The 14,782-nt window shown below is 39.4% G+C and overlaps 1 protein-coding gene across 2 annotated transcripts in view; it reads right to left on the reverse strand.

The window, feature by feature from the left end:
- LOC121318500 (LARGE xylosyl- and glucuronyltransferase 1) overlaps positions 1–14,782 on the reverse strand; it is an 82,329-nt gene that overhangs the window by 11,888 nt on the left and 55,659 nt on the right. For both annotated transcript variants that reach the window (XM_041255233.1, XM_041255232.1), the window contains exons 7-11: positions 6,970–7,074; positions 4,687–4,799; positions 2,939–3,064; positions 1,976–2,131; positions 580–743 (exon numbers count right to left, since the gene is read on the reverse strand). In XM_041255233.1, coding sequence (XP_041111167.1) covers positions 580–743; positions 1,976–2,131; positions 2,939–3,064; positions 4,687–4,799; positions 6,970–7,074 — 664 coding nt within the window. The remainder of the gene's footprint in view (positions 1–579; positions 744–1,975; positions 2,132–2,938; positions 3,065–4,686; positions 4,800–6,969; positions 7,075–14,782) is intronic.

A 14,782-nucleotide genomic window follows, 5' to 3' on the forward strand; every position in this document is an offset into this window, starting at 1 on the left:
GTAGTGGGAGTACGGGTTTGTATATGATTGAGTGTTGAAGATTAGTTAAGGGATTGTAGAGAGTGAGGTGAATAAATAGGACCGCCCATGTGTAGCTTTTGTACAGTGTTTTACTGTCTTGTATGCCAGCCAGGCCGTATGGCCCATGGGAACTACAATTGCTGGTAGCATCACGTAGGGTTCCTGTATGTTCTGTCTGTGTTCACAATATGTAAATAAATCCTGTTCGCCTGTGGGGCATTTCAACCTTACAGTTATTTGCTTTTTGCCGCTAGCTAAAATACATTCTGTTTTCCCCAATTAGACTTACCAAAGTTGCAACTTCCTGAATTACAAAATAAAATTGTGGTTCCCACATATAGAAAATGTTGCTATACAACATGGTTTTCATCACTTTCGACTTATACTGCAACAGATCTTACTTAGAATTTACAGCTGTTTTCAAAATTCTAATTGGTGTTTGTTTTTTTTGGTGGAAACATGATCTTGCCCTGTGTGTGTTGCTGTGGTGTCACTCTGCGACGCCCTTGCAAAGGAGATGAAGGGATTTTTCACACAGGAAAATCTCAATGAATTTACCTGTCCATGGACAGCTGGGCCACCAGCGTGACGTCAGTGCTGTCGAAGGCGGGTTCAAGCTCATAGTGCAGGAAGTAGAGGTGGGTGCGGTGGACAGTGAATCGCTCTCTGCGGAACTCGTAACAGGGGTCATCCTCATCCAGCTCGGATAGCTTCTTCTGGAGCTGAGCACAGAGAAAACAAGTCTCCAAATCCATCATCATTACAAAGAACAGTCAGTACCACAGCAGCAGAGCTACTGTATCATTGTTCTGTACATGAAACATAAGGCAACATTCTGACAACTTTTTCTGCCATCTTGCAAGCAGCTTGTTGTAAGGGCATGGTGCAGTGATGTTTCCCCTTGTGAAGAGGTACAGCTACAACATCAAATTTAAGTTGCCGTCTGTTCCATAGGTTCTATTTATTTTATTTTTTTTTTAAATGTTGATCTCAGTAAGCAATTCTATTAATCACTGAGAAGCAGACTGACAACCACAACTGGCATCCCATCTTCAAAATGATTAGTTCACTGTAATACATGTGGTTGTAAATAGTAGACCACCACTGTACTCCAGTTCTCAGCTGTAACCACAAGACCACACTGCTTCTCACTGTCAGCTCTAGCTACTGCACTTTATAATATCTTTATATAGCGCCTTTCCAAAGCGCTTTACAGCGGTAGACTGTGAACTGTGCATTATATGCAGAGTCGCTTACAATAGGATGCTGATTTAACATCTCATCCTCAGGATGGAGCACAAGGAGGTTAAGTCACTTGCTCAGGGTCACACAGTGAGTCAGTCAGTGGTACCGGTGGGATTTTGACCTTCTGGTTACAAACCCTGGACTTTAACCACTGGAGCACACTGCCTGTGATATTAAGATATTCTGATTAAAAATATGAAGCGCCTATGGTTCACCTGTAAAGTGGAGCAAATTCTGCAGTTTCTTCCATTTGTGATGCTACATGTGATTGAGAAAATGGCAGGGTGGATGTTGTGAGCATGTCAAATATTGAGTAACTCTTGTGAGAAATGTCTCTAGAGGTCAAAATGCCCACTTTACATGTTTTTTCTCCTATGTAGACAATGACCAAGACAGATAGAGCTACTATCATGTTAAACACGTTTCAATGGCTTTTCAATATAAAAAAAAATAAATAAAAAATATCATTTAAAAGTCATAGACATTAGAGGTTAAGCGACCGCTGTTGGTTCACACTAGCAGGACGGTACAATTGGCTGTAGTTAACAATGGGCTTCAAAATGGCACCTTTGAGACCTAATGGAAATGCACTGAAGAAATGTTCGAATTATTTTGTTAGCTTCAACCACTTGAATGGTGATTCCAGCTCAATCTTTCTACCCCTCAGCCCTACTATGTGCCCTGGGCAGTCAGCGGCAGCACTGCCTACATTCTCGCTGTTGTGGTCTGCCTCGCTGGGGCAGCCGAAGAGTTCCCTGCGCAGGAGGTTGCCATCGTATTCCAGGAAGGTGAGGTACAGGTTCCTGAAGAACTCCACGTGCTTGTTCTTCACGCGCAGCTTCTTAGGGGAGTTCCAGTGGATCACCTGCACAGCCAGAGAGAGATCATTGGCCAAAAAGTGTTAACCAGGTGAGAGATCATTGGCCAAAAAAGCAGCATCAAACAACAGATGTATTTTTTAAATTCATGGTATAAAAAAAATAGTAATAAACTCAAGTTGGACAATTGCAACAGCAAGAAGCACTCAAGCAATTTACAAATAAGCCAGGTAAAGATTATGTAGCAAAAACCAATAGTGTAGGTGACAGCTGACAGGAGACAAGACGGTAGTCCAGTTGGCATCTTGTATAATTGGGGGCGCTATCATTGCACAACTGTACAGGAAGCTCAATAATTGTACCATGTCTGCACTAGGCTGTTGCAAGGGTCATCATCATTAATATTGTTGTTATTATTATTTAAGGATAATGTCTGATGCTGTGACAGGAACTTAATGAAAGACCAGGTCTAATCTACAGGTTATGAGAGTAGCAATGCTATTATAAAGTGAAAAAAAAAGTGTGTATGAGGAAATTTAAAAAGCTAATCTTTTGAAGTAATATTTTGCTACTTAAATGTATGCTGCCGCTTAAAGATAATAACAACAACAACAATAATAATTATTAAAAGATAAAACTGTCTTTATCAAGTGTTTTAATGTAGTCCTGCAGAGAACAGTCAGCAGGTCACAAACTGTCCGAAGACTGAAGGACGAGAATGAAATGAAGTCTAGAGCTTTACGAGTAAGCACCCTGGTAGAGAGTTCATCCCTCATCTTTCATGAGCAATAGAATTTAGGCACCACAATTCAAACGAATACACAAATAGAGTGGGTGAGTGAGTGGACACTGACCTTGAGGTCCGAAACGTCCTTGTAGCACTTCTCTGAGCGGGTGTGGTCAGAGAGCTGCACGTTCCAGAAGCAGGGCAGCTGATACACCAGGAAGGGATTCTGCTTGAACACTGCGTTAAAGATATCCTGGGGAACACATATCTGGATTACAATATACTACTTGAGGGCATTTACTCACGTAAAGGGTTCTAGAACACCATTGTTCTGTTACACACATACTGGGTCTTCTCTTACACATTATAAATTCTTCTAGGCAGCATGTCACCAAGAGGTGCATAACAAGGACTTCCATTCAAAACATACTTGAGAGCTTGAATTCTATTAGGGGTTGATTTGATCAACCGATACCCCACTGGCAAATTTTTTAGAGCATTTTACAGCACTGGGGAATCACCCTGTATTGCATCAACCACCTATATGTGGTTATCCTGGAATTACACCTGAAAACAAGACATTGATGCAACTAAGGTGGATTCACGGGTACTTCTAAATGCTGTAAAAATCAATAAATAGGTTGTTCAAATCAAACTCCTAGTTGTTTGGTTCCAGTTTTATAAAATGGGAGTAAACAATTATTATTATTGTTATTTTTATTTTTTTTTATTATTATTATTACGTTTAATATTACCCCACTTACTAGATAATTTACACTTAAAAATTTAAAGGACAGGGGTTTATAAAATGGCTACCACACACCAGATGCGTTGAGATTTCTCATTGGGCGACAAGATACATTTGTAGCGACATCACCACACACCAGAAGTGACACAGAGGCGATGTAACAGGTTTGAAAACTGCCAGATCTGTACTATTAAAAATTGCTATTGACAAAACTATGATCAAGACCAGTACACATTTGACACAATAATGTGGAAATTATGAGGGTCTTCTCTGATGGTTTCAACATATATGGCAATAAAATCACACACCAGGCTTATCCAGTTCCTTAAAATAGACTCTTGTCTTTCGAATCCGTAATCTTTATAATTCCGATGACCTTTGTCATAAAGCTCTGGGTATTTTTCCAAGGCAAGTATTATTTTCTCCTCTGTCATTTTGGATACTGCTTCACCCTGATGGACATGCATTGAAGCTGTTCTCTGATTGGTCAATTCCCTTGTTGTCGAGCGACAGATAAAAAAAAAAAAAAAAACAGGATTCAATTCTATTTATTTCGAGTCGTTCCTGTGCCTCTGGTGTCGCCTGTGGTGTGAAATATACTTATCAATAGTATAGGTTCTATTCATATTGTAGCACCGCTACACAGTTTCGCTTGTCGCATCGTGTCTGGTGGGTAGCATTTAACTGAACTAACATATGGTATATTTGCAGAATTAAGCACATTCCTATTTTTTCTCCCATGTGTACCGTATCGTATATATAGGCATCAAAATGTTCCTACTTTTAATTTGAATGTCATCTTTAAATCAATATCCTCTTTTAATACTTCTCATAACGCTCAACAACGTTCTGAATACTGAAGTGGTTTAAAAGGTGGAGCTCACATTAAAAAACGGGTCGAAAAAATGAACTGACAATGAGCTAAATAGCACAAGTGGGCCTACACAGTTTGTTCCATAAGGTAAAACACTTCATTTTTGGCTGTCACTTGTAAGCAAAACTCATCTTATAGACCCTTGTCCTTGAGCTGATAATATCTAATTAAAAAAGCTGGCATGATGTTATGGGCACGCTAGTTGGGTGTTGACAATGTGCTGCTGCCCCCGCAATGCCCTCCCATCACAGACCTGATCCGCCAGCGAGGTGGACAACATGCTCATCAACTCTCTCTCAGCTGTCAGTCTCCACATCTGCTCCCATTTGAGTTTGCGCAGCCGGTCCAGCAGCAGCAGGATGACACCTGCAACAAAGGAGCAGACAGCATGTGAGGGGGCTGGTCTGTCAGCACCATCTAGATACACACATTGTTAAGAGGGATACAGCAGAGAACATACCATAGCCATAGCTCTGGGCCTGTGACAGCAAACTCCTAGGGCTGCTGCACAGCTTGTTGTTTGGCTGAGGTTGGTTTGACCTATTGTAGCCTCCGCGTCGAGCAGCTGTGGGTCGGTTCTGAACACCACTTTTGGCAGCAGGCACAGCCAGCTCTGCCAGCCTTTGAGGCTGCTGGAGCCGAGGGCACCAGTTTGCTGCTGATTTCAGCACTGGGGGTGGTCGCTTGGGAAGCAAATGCACCAGCTGCTTTGTGGATTCCCGCGCATGGTGACAGCACTGCAGCATCTTGTCTACCGCAGATCCAAAGGTATGTCCTGGTGTATGAGGCTGCTGTGCCAGTGTAAAGGACTCAGGCAAGCAAGACTGCTTCCCAGCATTCGCATGGAAAACAGGGCAAGAGCCGCAAAAATCGTGGTTCCTCAAAGCATTTTTTGTGCATTCAGTACCCAAGCAGGAGACGCACTTATATTCTGCTGGAATGTTGCTCTTGCATAAAACGCCCGGCTGAAACCGAGACATGGTGCAGACAGCCATATATAGAACAGCTGTTCAGTAAATGCAGTAAAATGTGAGGTCCGCGTATATTTAGGTATACACAGTAACTTGCCACTTGTCAGGGTGGTGGAAACAAAATGTTTTGGTATTCAGTTGATTAATTAACTGCTAATCTGGAGATAGTCATCTGTATAAAAACCCAAAGCTTTGGCTGAACGATGTGGGTATTCAGAGAGAAATGAAAAGTAAGAATCCAAACTATTGTTACTCGTGCTAGCTATAAACCAGCAAGTTACTTGGTTGGTGGTGTCTCTGTCTGTTTTGGCCACCGTGCCATTTTGTTTTGGGTATAAGTAAATGTTTTGTTTTCTGTTTATTATTAAACATATGCATTAGCGCTTCCATACCCCAGGACTGACTGTCTACTTCCTGGTCTGATGTCACCACAAAGCTTATCTGTGACAGCACCTTACTAAGCAGCTACCTGACTTAAGCAGACACAAACGTCTTTTCTGTTGACTGCTTAATTCTTGGGTTGTACTGATGCTAGTATTTTCCGAGTAACTCACTTTGTCAGCAGGTATTAAATAAATCCATTCATTAATGTGTTGATTTCCAAACACGAAAAGCTGACGTTCCATCACCTTTACAATTGAGTACTAATCAGTGGCAATTAACTTCTGCATTGAGTGTTTTAAAAGCCAATTGGAAGCCATGTTTCCTTTCATCATGGGCACGGATATTTGAATTGCCGTACTGCCGTTCCAATGCCAAAAACTGAAAAAAGTGTGTTGCAAAGCTATCAAATACAACTGATTCTTCATGTATACGTGACCTTTCCTTAAACCCAACTCAAGAACTACCACTGTGGAAACTGGGATGCCTATTTATTTGTTAAGTTTAATCAGAGATTACATGTTGCCCAGGAAAACAATCCCAGAATTCACTGCAGAAATTACGCATTTCTAAGGAAAATGAAATAAAAAATTAAACGAGAGACAAGAGAAGCCTCTACCTCTTCTGGGTTTTAAACAAACAAAATGCTTAGTTACTTTAAAATAGCAACTTACTGGAGCTCCTCTACAGGTTTTATGCTCCAGTCCTCCCTGTAACAAAGACTGATTGCAGTCTTTATACACCTGTTTTCCGTGTGGATTAGTTTAATTAAAACATTGGCTATCTAATCAGGTGGGGAGTCAAGAAAAATAGGCAAAGAAAAATCAACAGAATACAAATATGTTATTTTCAGTGCCACGGTTGGGTCTGGCTTCAAATAGAGACAGTGTTATTCAATCCTGTCGCAATGCCCTTCACAGAGAAGAGGAAAAAAAAAAAAAAATTCACTTGGCAAAACAGTGTAGTCAAGGAAACCAGTGAGCACAGACAGCAGTGGGAGCTTCTTTTAACTGTCGCTACAAATACATTGTTAAACAAATTCCTTTGATACTGTGTTAATTTACAAATGTCCTTACAATAACATAGCTATGTTTTCAAAGGAGCAAAGTTAAATTGTAGCTGTGCAAGAGGACGTGAAGATGGGTGGTCTTCCTCTCTGTTAAATGCGAGGCATTGGTACTCACCCGTGTTGAAGCCCCGGCCCAGCGCTGGCCATGGTCGATGATTCTTCCACAGGTTTCCCAGGTACCAGTCACTCTGGTTCTCCACCACTCCCAACACCTGCTGGCCTGAGAGGAAATAAAGTCACACAAACTGCTGTCACTGATTTGCTATGACAGGAACTTCATCACATGGTCATCTACTATTCTCTGATATGCTCTACTATTTTCTGATATTTTCTGAAAGGTATTAATAAAGAGCAATAATCATAATAAACCTCAGTGAATCGTTTCTACAATCCCTAAAAAAGATAGACATGAGAAAACTGGGCTCATATAGTCAGAGGTCTTGGCAATAATTTTAGAAGGAAATGCCAAAACTTACTTTGTGTTGACAGTGCAGCCCAGTAAAGAACGGAATCTCTGTTCAAAGTGCTGAACAAAAAGGAGTTTGAGGATATAGAGTGGCACCAAAAATATTAAGTTTCTATATCAACAGTAGTAGGAAAGATTATGGTTAAAATTTCAATACAATTATTTGAGTATTCAAGTACAGTAAATAATGTATACGTGAGTGTTATCTATTCCCAATGGTGTAGCCAGTGGGGTAGCAATGGGGACCAACAGACATTCTGTCATCTCAGTAATAGTAATACCCATCCCATAATATTATTTACAACCCAACCCAAAACCATATTTTATTTAGAAACCCCAAAGCAACCCATACTATTTACAGGGGCAGGCCTCAGCCCTGCCACAGTGGGGTTAAAGTGTTGTGGTGCAGCTCTTTGCCTCATGCAGCTCAGCAATGCTCTAACACACTGGTAGGACGAGATCAGCAATCCTGGTATCCATTGCATGGTCAGTGGACAGTCACAGCTGGTAGTCTGCAACTTCTACCCAATACATCAACATTCTCCAAGAGGGACTTCTGCTTGCCAATGGTCACCTGTCCAAAGAGGGCAGTATTGTATGGAAGATGGCGCCCCAGATCACACTGCCTGTGCATCACAAAGAAATAGTCAGAGCACTACAACTCTTCTAATCACCGGATATGGACCTCGCTGAGAACATGTGGGCTATCCTCCACAGATTCCTGCGAAATCGGTCCAGTAAACCCACTTCTGGAGACTCCCTCATATAGAATGGGCTGCAATCCCACACAATGTGATCTTGATCACATAATGTGTTAGCGTACTGCTGCCCTGCATAAGGCACAGGGCTGCACATGAATGACCCATCAATTAGAGAGGTACAGTCTGTGTGTCTGTAGAGTCTAAACATTCCACAAGGTGATGATGCAATTTTGCCAATACAGTATAGGGACCTCACATACAAAACATTTTATGTTTTTGTCAGAACAATAATTTACAGGAAACACCTACAGTACTGAGATTGTATTTTTTACCTGATGCTTATAAATCAACAGCCATCTTAATAAAGTATTTATTCACTTATACTCTCACTGTCCACTTAATTAGTTCTCCTCACTCCCACACATCTAACAAAAAATATGCCCCACCTTTGCCTGAAGCTGGTGTGGACTAGTCTCCACAAGATGCCTGTAAGTGTCTTGGGGGATTGTTGCCTGTTTCTCCAGGAGTACAGCCTGATTTTTGGCAGGGATAGGCTTAAAATGCCCCACCCATGAGCCAAAACCCTGTTACAATATGGTCAGGATAAATTGGATAATTGATTTCCAATTGAACCTGAACAAATACATAAAGCAGAAGCTGGGAGAGATCCCCAGTTCAAAAGGGGGCTCAAGGAGTGCCTGTTTCCTCTGTCCTGGTCACCATGCTAGCAATATGCTTGGGTTTATTTTTTATTTGATATATTTGACCACCAAGCTACCTTTGCACCTTAACCTTATCACATTGGGAGGAAAACAATGGCACTATTCATAAGGCTTTTACACAGCTAAACTATTTTGGTGTTTATAAATAGATTTGCCACCAACCAGAAACCTTGTGGTCGTCGTCATCTTGGACTTGGATGAAATGTTCAGGGTTAATCATCCAGCCCAATGAAAGAACACACTTAGGTCAGTTTGGTCCAACTCATCCCGGTTTAAAAACATTAAACCTATTCTCGTTATGGTGTAACAATTGTAAATCAAACTTCTGCCTGTGGTTTTGGAACCAACTGCATTTGCTTTGAGGAACTAATAACAATTAGTTGGTACAGTATGCTGCTATAAAAATATATGTAATACTAAAAGAAGCTTCTAAAGTTCTTAGACAAACATTTCGACTAGAAGTGTTTCTCAATGACACTTCATTGAAGACATTAAGAAGTCGAAATATTTCTGGTCAAGCTCCTGGATGTAAAATTAATACCGTATTCCTTCAAATTTTCTTACAAAGTTTCCTTAAAACATCAAATAAATATGCATTTACAAAGATACAACCTCAATTGCACATATGGAGGCAATCTGCGGCCGTCTGCTATCACACAGGGTATTACAGTTATGTGTTGCTTCTTGTTTCCAGTTGTGATTACTCACACCTGTTTTTCTCCCAATTTGTGAACTGTGGTATTGCTTGGCATGTCAAAATATAGGTGGGTCTGATCAGCATTTCCGATCTGTCCAAGCTGGTACTGTTTTTGGTAGAAACTCTGAAATTGTAAAAGCTTATCTTTGAATTTCTCAGGAAGCTAATGACACTTCTTTGAAAACAGCTGCCTGTATGTCATGGCTGATTCGAGATCTGCTTGTGTATTCGGGCAGTGACGTCTTTGTTGTCTTTTCTCTTCAGTCAGTCACGTTGCAGTTTGTGTACTCGGGTAGTCACATTTTTTGTTGCTGATTTTAATATACTGTACCCGAATGTAAGACACAGGCTATTTTTGAGAAGCAAAAAATGGTTTAAAAAGTTCTTCAATTTGAAGGAATACAATATATCTAATATCACATGCCTAAAATGTAAAAACCTGAGCTTTTGCATACATTGCACTGCATTTTTTATTTTATAAACTAAACATGCAACAGTTCATTTATATTTAACCTTTTACCAAAGATTGTCCTTGCAGACGTTTTGAATCCAGTAACACCATTAATGGGATACTTAGCCTCCTAATCCAGAGGGCCATAGTTTACTTACAGGGGTTGTAATAAAATAAACAGAAATGTACACAAACAATGCTTTGCTTATTCTATTATTACACATGTGATGACAAGAAAGCCACTCTATAAAAGTACAATTTTGTTAATGGAGGGAAATAAAAAGTGTTGGACAAGGATAAATACCAAGGAGGAAGGGAGAGAGATCAAGGCGAGAGGAGAGGGGGGAGGACAGGAAGGGGGGTGGACGGTGGCGGGGTGGACAGTTGTTTTAATGAAAACTGCAAAGAAGATTAACGACTGCCCCCTAATCCAGGCAACCCAGGGCAGACAGCCTTTAAATAATTTAAAAACAACTTCTCAGCTTCACTCTCAAGGTGACAATTACTGGGAACTGTCTTTTAATTGAGAAGGGAGTTGAAAGGTCGTTTCCAGCGATTACCTTTAACTGATGTATTGTCCCAAGTTTTTTGGCTGAGTTAATTTCCTATGTCTGTGATAAAAAAAAAAAAAAAAAAAAAAAAAACTTCTAACCTTACCAAATGATCTTCAAAGCAACACAGAGACAGTAAATTGCAATTCTGTACTAAAACACAGCTTCTATAATATGAGCTATTGGTAGATCTGTACTGGTGTACGCTGATCAGAGCTGGTGTTTTGCTGGTTTTCAGTTAGTCAAACTGGTTCACAGGACCTGGTGTTGGTTGAGAAGTTGGTCAAGATGGTTAAAGAAAATATTTTCACTGTAAAATTTGCTGTAGTGTCATTCAGGATCAGGGCCACTTTAAATATTTGTTCCACAATCTATTGAAGTATTTTTTAAACACATTTTTAAATAATTAAAATAGACCGCCGTGTCTTTTCAACTAGACTGCCAAAGACTAAAACTGGATTACTAGGCAGTAGAGTTGATGCTTTCCAGTTAATTTAATTCATGAATGAACACAGACCTTTTCCAAATGCCATAAGGCCCCATTTGACAATAGTTTTTGGACAAACTGATGCAGCCTTGTTAACATGTGAGCAATAAAGATGTAATTATTCCCTCACTTATGAAGACAGGATCTGGTGAGTGAAGAAATCTAAGTCGAGATAGTCAGTCCTGCAATTGCAGCCTGAGCAACCAACCATGGAAGCATAAGCTATCAGCCATTAGATATCAAAAGACTATACTGATAATTAGAATATGACCAAGTAAATATGCCTGTTATATATAATCCTACCTGAAAAGGTCAATGTCATGATAACATTACCAAGGCTTTGTTTGGTTTTCACAGTAATTATGTAGTTTCTAACAGTTTCCCCCAGCTTTTACAACAGTTAACCATGGTTTTTATAATGTTTTACCATACTTCTGTCATTGACCATGTATTTACTATATTTTAGGATAGCATACTGCATTAACCTTTAATATGGTTGAATGTCCAATTGGTATCACAGTTTTCTGAAACAAGTTCACAGCAACTTACTATTTTGAGAGTGAGCTCATTTTCTAAAATCTTCTCAATTTGGGGTTTAAATTAAAAATGAAAAAGCAGCAGCCCATTTCCAGAGGGGAATAAAACAACTGTAATAGTAAAACAAGAAACTACTCAGAACAACCATTTAATAAACTGCTCCTTCCTGTGACAAAATTGTATAATGTTACTTCTTATAGGCCTCAACATAGGGCCTTCTAGGATGCCAGGCAAATGACAATTGGAAAATATGTAGCACGTACTTTTGTATAAATGGGCTAACAATCATGAACTTATTATGGAACTGTCTTCCTCGACTTGTATGATCTACACAATATGATGGGCAACACTTTGACCAACTTTGGTTTAGTTTGACTGAAACAATCAGTTTAAAAGATAGACTAGCCACAATTACAACTTAATCAATGACTTCTCAAACTTTCCCTGTTTATCTAAAATGACCCACCCAATCTGAAGCTATGCAGGGATTACATTTCAATTACTCTATTTGAAGAGTCTATGAAGTAAAGACTCTCCAGATACTTGTTTATCCAATCCAGCAGGGTTTGAGTCTCAGGTGTCAACAACAGCATCTTAAAACGTGATGCTGAAAGCATCAATAAAACCAGGCAGGAAACTAGTAAAACTGATCACTTTCCCATGTCTGTTGCTGGCACCTTTGTATCCTGTTTGTCAGTATTGTTTACAATAAGCACTAATATGACTGGCTGTAGGCTAACACACATAGTGAATGTTGCCTAATGTATATCTAAAACAGCTAAACATAATAATAATAATAATAATAATAATAATAATAATAATAATAATAATAATAATAATAATAAATAACAAAAAAAAAACTTCTCTAGTTTTAACAATGTAATAGTGTAGCCCCTGCTGTAGTTCAATTAAAATTACTTTAAAATACAACAATCTTAACTCCACTAAAACTAGCTAGAATCCATAACTCAACACCCAGCAAAGTTTTCCCTTCAAATTAGTGTTAAGAATGTGATCTCTTTAAACGGGGGCCCTTACTGTAGTTCCATTTCAAATGACTCCCTGGCTCAATCCTAATAAAATGACTGCCTAAATACCTCACTAAATAGCACCCCTCCACCCCCTCTGAACTTTCCTGACACTCTCCCCTGGTTGCCTAGCTGTCGAGTCCCTGTCTCTCTTTGCTGGTGATTAAGTGCAGGCTCGCAGTCTTGAACAGACAGTTCCTGCCAGAAGATTAATGATCTTCGAGGGGCTGACTGCGCTGTACTCCACCGTTAATAATTAACAGATAATCTAAGATCTAAATTTCAAGGTGATTTTCAATTCCAACATCCAAATCCCAAGGTATTTTAATTAGCATACAGAAGAGAGCACTTTTTTTTTGTTTCACTGCTATAATACAGAGCAACACAGAGCTAATAACACAAAGGGTTTTTCACACTATTTACAGTCATTTGTCTCTTTAAACTCCATTGACGAACAGATACAATGACTGGGAAATGGGGAGAGATGAGTAGCTTCAAGCTTCCCAATTGCAACTGAAATGCAGTTTATAGTTACCATGGCTGTCCCATCTTCACAGGTGATACATTTTATCATTTGGCACCTAATTACCTATTTCTACAAAATCATATAATTTTTTATGTCATGCTCCAAAATCTATAATGTTAATTTCCAATCCTTAACTCTTCTAGAATACATAGTACACAGTCACCTGAAATGCTGTATTGCAGGTACCCTAAAACCTGCGTGGACACGTGAATTGTGACCAAACAAACCTGTTTCATTTAATTTAGTTCCCTTCTCATGAATTCAGCTGGTGTCAAGTCTATTTTTACATCTGACAACTGCAGGGGCTCTGCGTCAAACAGACTAGTTTCATCTAGTTTGTTATCCCACTCTCAATTTGAGCCAGTGGTCGGTCCAGGTTTGGTGTTTGCGCTTGAACCACTACAATGCTATTTTCTGGAAGCATTCTGGGAGCTCATGGCAGGGAAGAAGGACTCATACATATGTTTGCAGAAACTGAAAACGCAAGGTGAGTACCAAGAGATAAAAAAAAAAAAAACTGCACTGTTAACCAGGGGAGAAGATTTCAGATAAGATAAATACGGTTTTAAGGAGTCTTCGAGGAACATGTAAATGCCACTTGGCCCTGCATAAAAAAAAAAATGTAAAAAAAAAACCTTAAATTCCTGATTCCTGAGTCTGTCCAGTGTTCTCATCTTTACTAACCTCTCAAAAACTACTTTCACAGGAATATATATATTTTTATACTATACATAACATGTGACTTGTAAAATAATTTTATTAAGCACAGGGTGTTGCCTGTGAATCGCTCAACCAATCTCACAACCATTATCCCCTGTTGACAGAACCCTTTATCCTTTAACTGTGTTGAAACTTGCTAAATACACTATTTACCTTTATCTGTCTGTCTGTCTATCTGTCCAAAACTGTGTTTGGTTAATAAAAAACTGTTCAAGTATTTTTTTTGGGTCAATATGCACTTGTACCACATTCCGTATGAGTAGGGGTTAGTGATATGTTCTGTCTGAAGGCTCCATGGTCAACTAAAGTGTGATAGTGTCCTTGTATGCAGCTTCCTGATTGGTGGATGAAGGTTTCTATGCATATTAAACAGAAAGCAAGTTTCATCATAAGCTTAGATATATGTAAGACACTAAAGTGTGCATCAAATATATCCTTATCCCAGATATGTATAAAAACTGCAAAGTAAGTAAAGCCTGGAACCCGACTTTCTTACCTGGCTGCTGCCTGGTGATGCTAGTTTGAAAAGATTGCCCGCAGAGCTGAAGGTGCCTGTTTTAATAATGGAATATTTACAGAAATCTGCCTCGCATCCTACAGTGAGGCACAGTGCAGTGCCCTCGGTCTAATCATCTCAGCTCGTTCCACATTTAACAAACTGCACCTTCTCACTGCATTCGAAATGGGATTTTTTAAATGATATGCAACCTCGCTGCCCTCAATTTTCATGACAAAGGTGCTCGCAGTTAATCGAATTGAGCCTTATCCCTTCTCTCAAACATGGGCAATTTATAACCAGAAAAACAAAACAAAAAATCAATTCACATCTTCCACATTTCAACAAAGCCCCTTTTGCAAACACCCTTCAGTGAATCTGCTACCTGCTTGTTTCAGATGATACCTGTGTTATAGGGATAGTGGAAATCCAGATGTATACAGTTCAACTTAGCATTAAAGTAATTGCAGCAAACAAAATAGTTCAATCATTTTTCTTCATAATGAACATCAATTCATTACAAAAGGTCTAAATATGAGGTTTTTA

The sequence above is a fragment of the Polyodon spathula genome, chromosome 7, assembly GCF_017654505.1.
Source record: "Polyodon spathula isolate WHYD16114869_AA chromosome 7, ASM1765450v1, whole genome shotgun sequence".
NCBI classification, from domain to species: Eukaryota; Metazoa; Chordata; class Actinopteri; order Acipenseriformes; family Polyodontidae; genus Polyodon; species Polyodon spathula.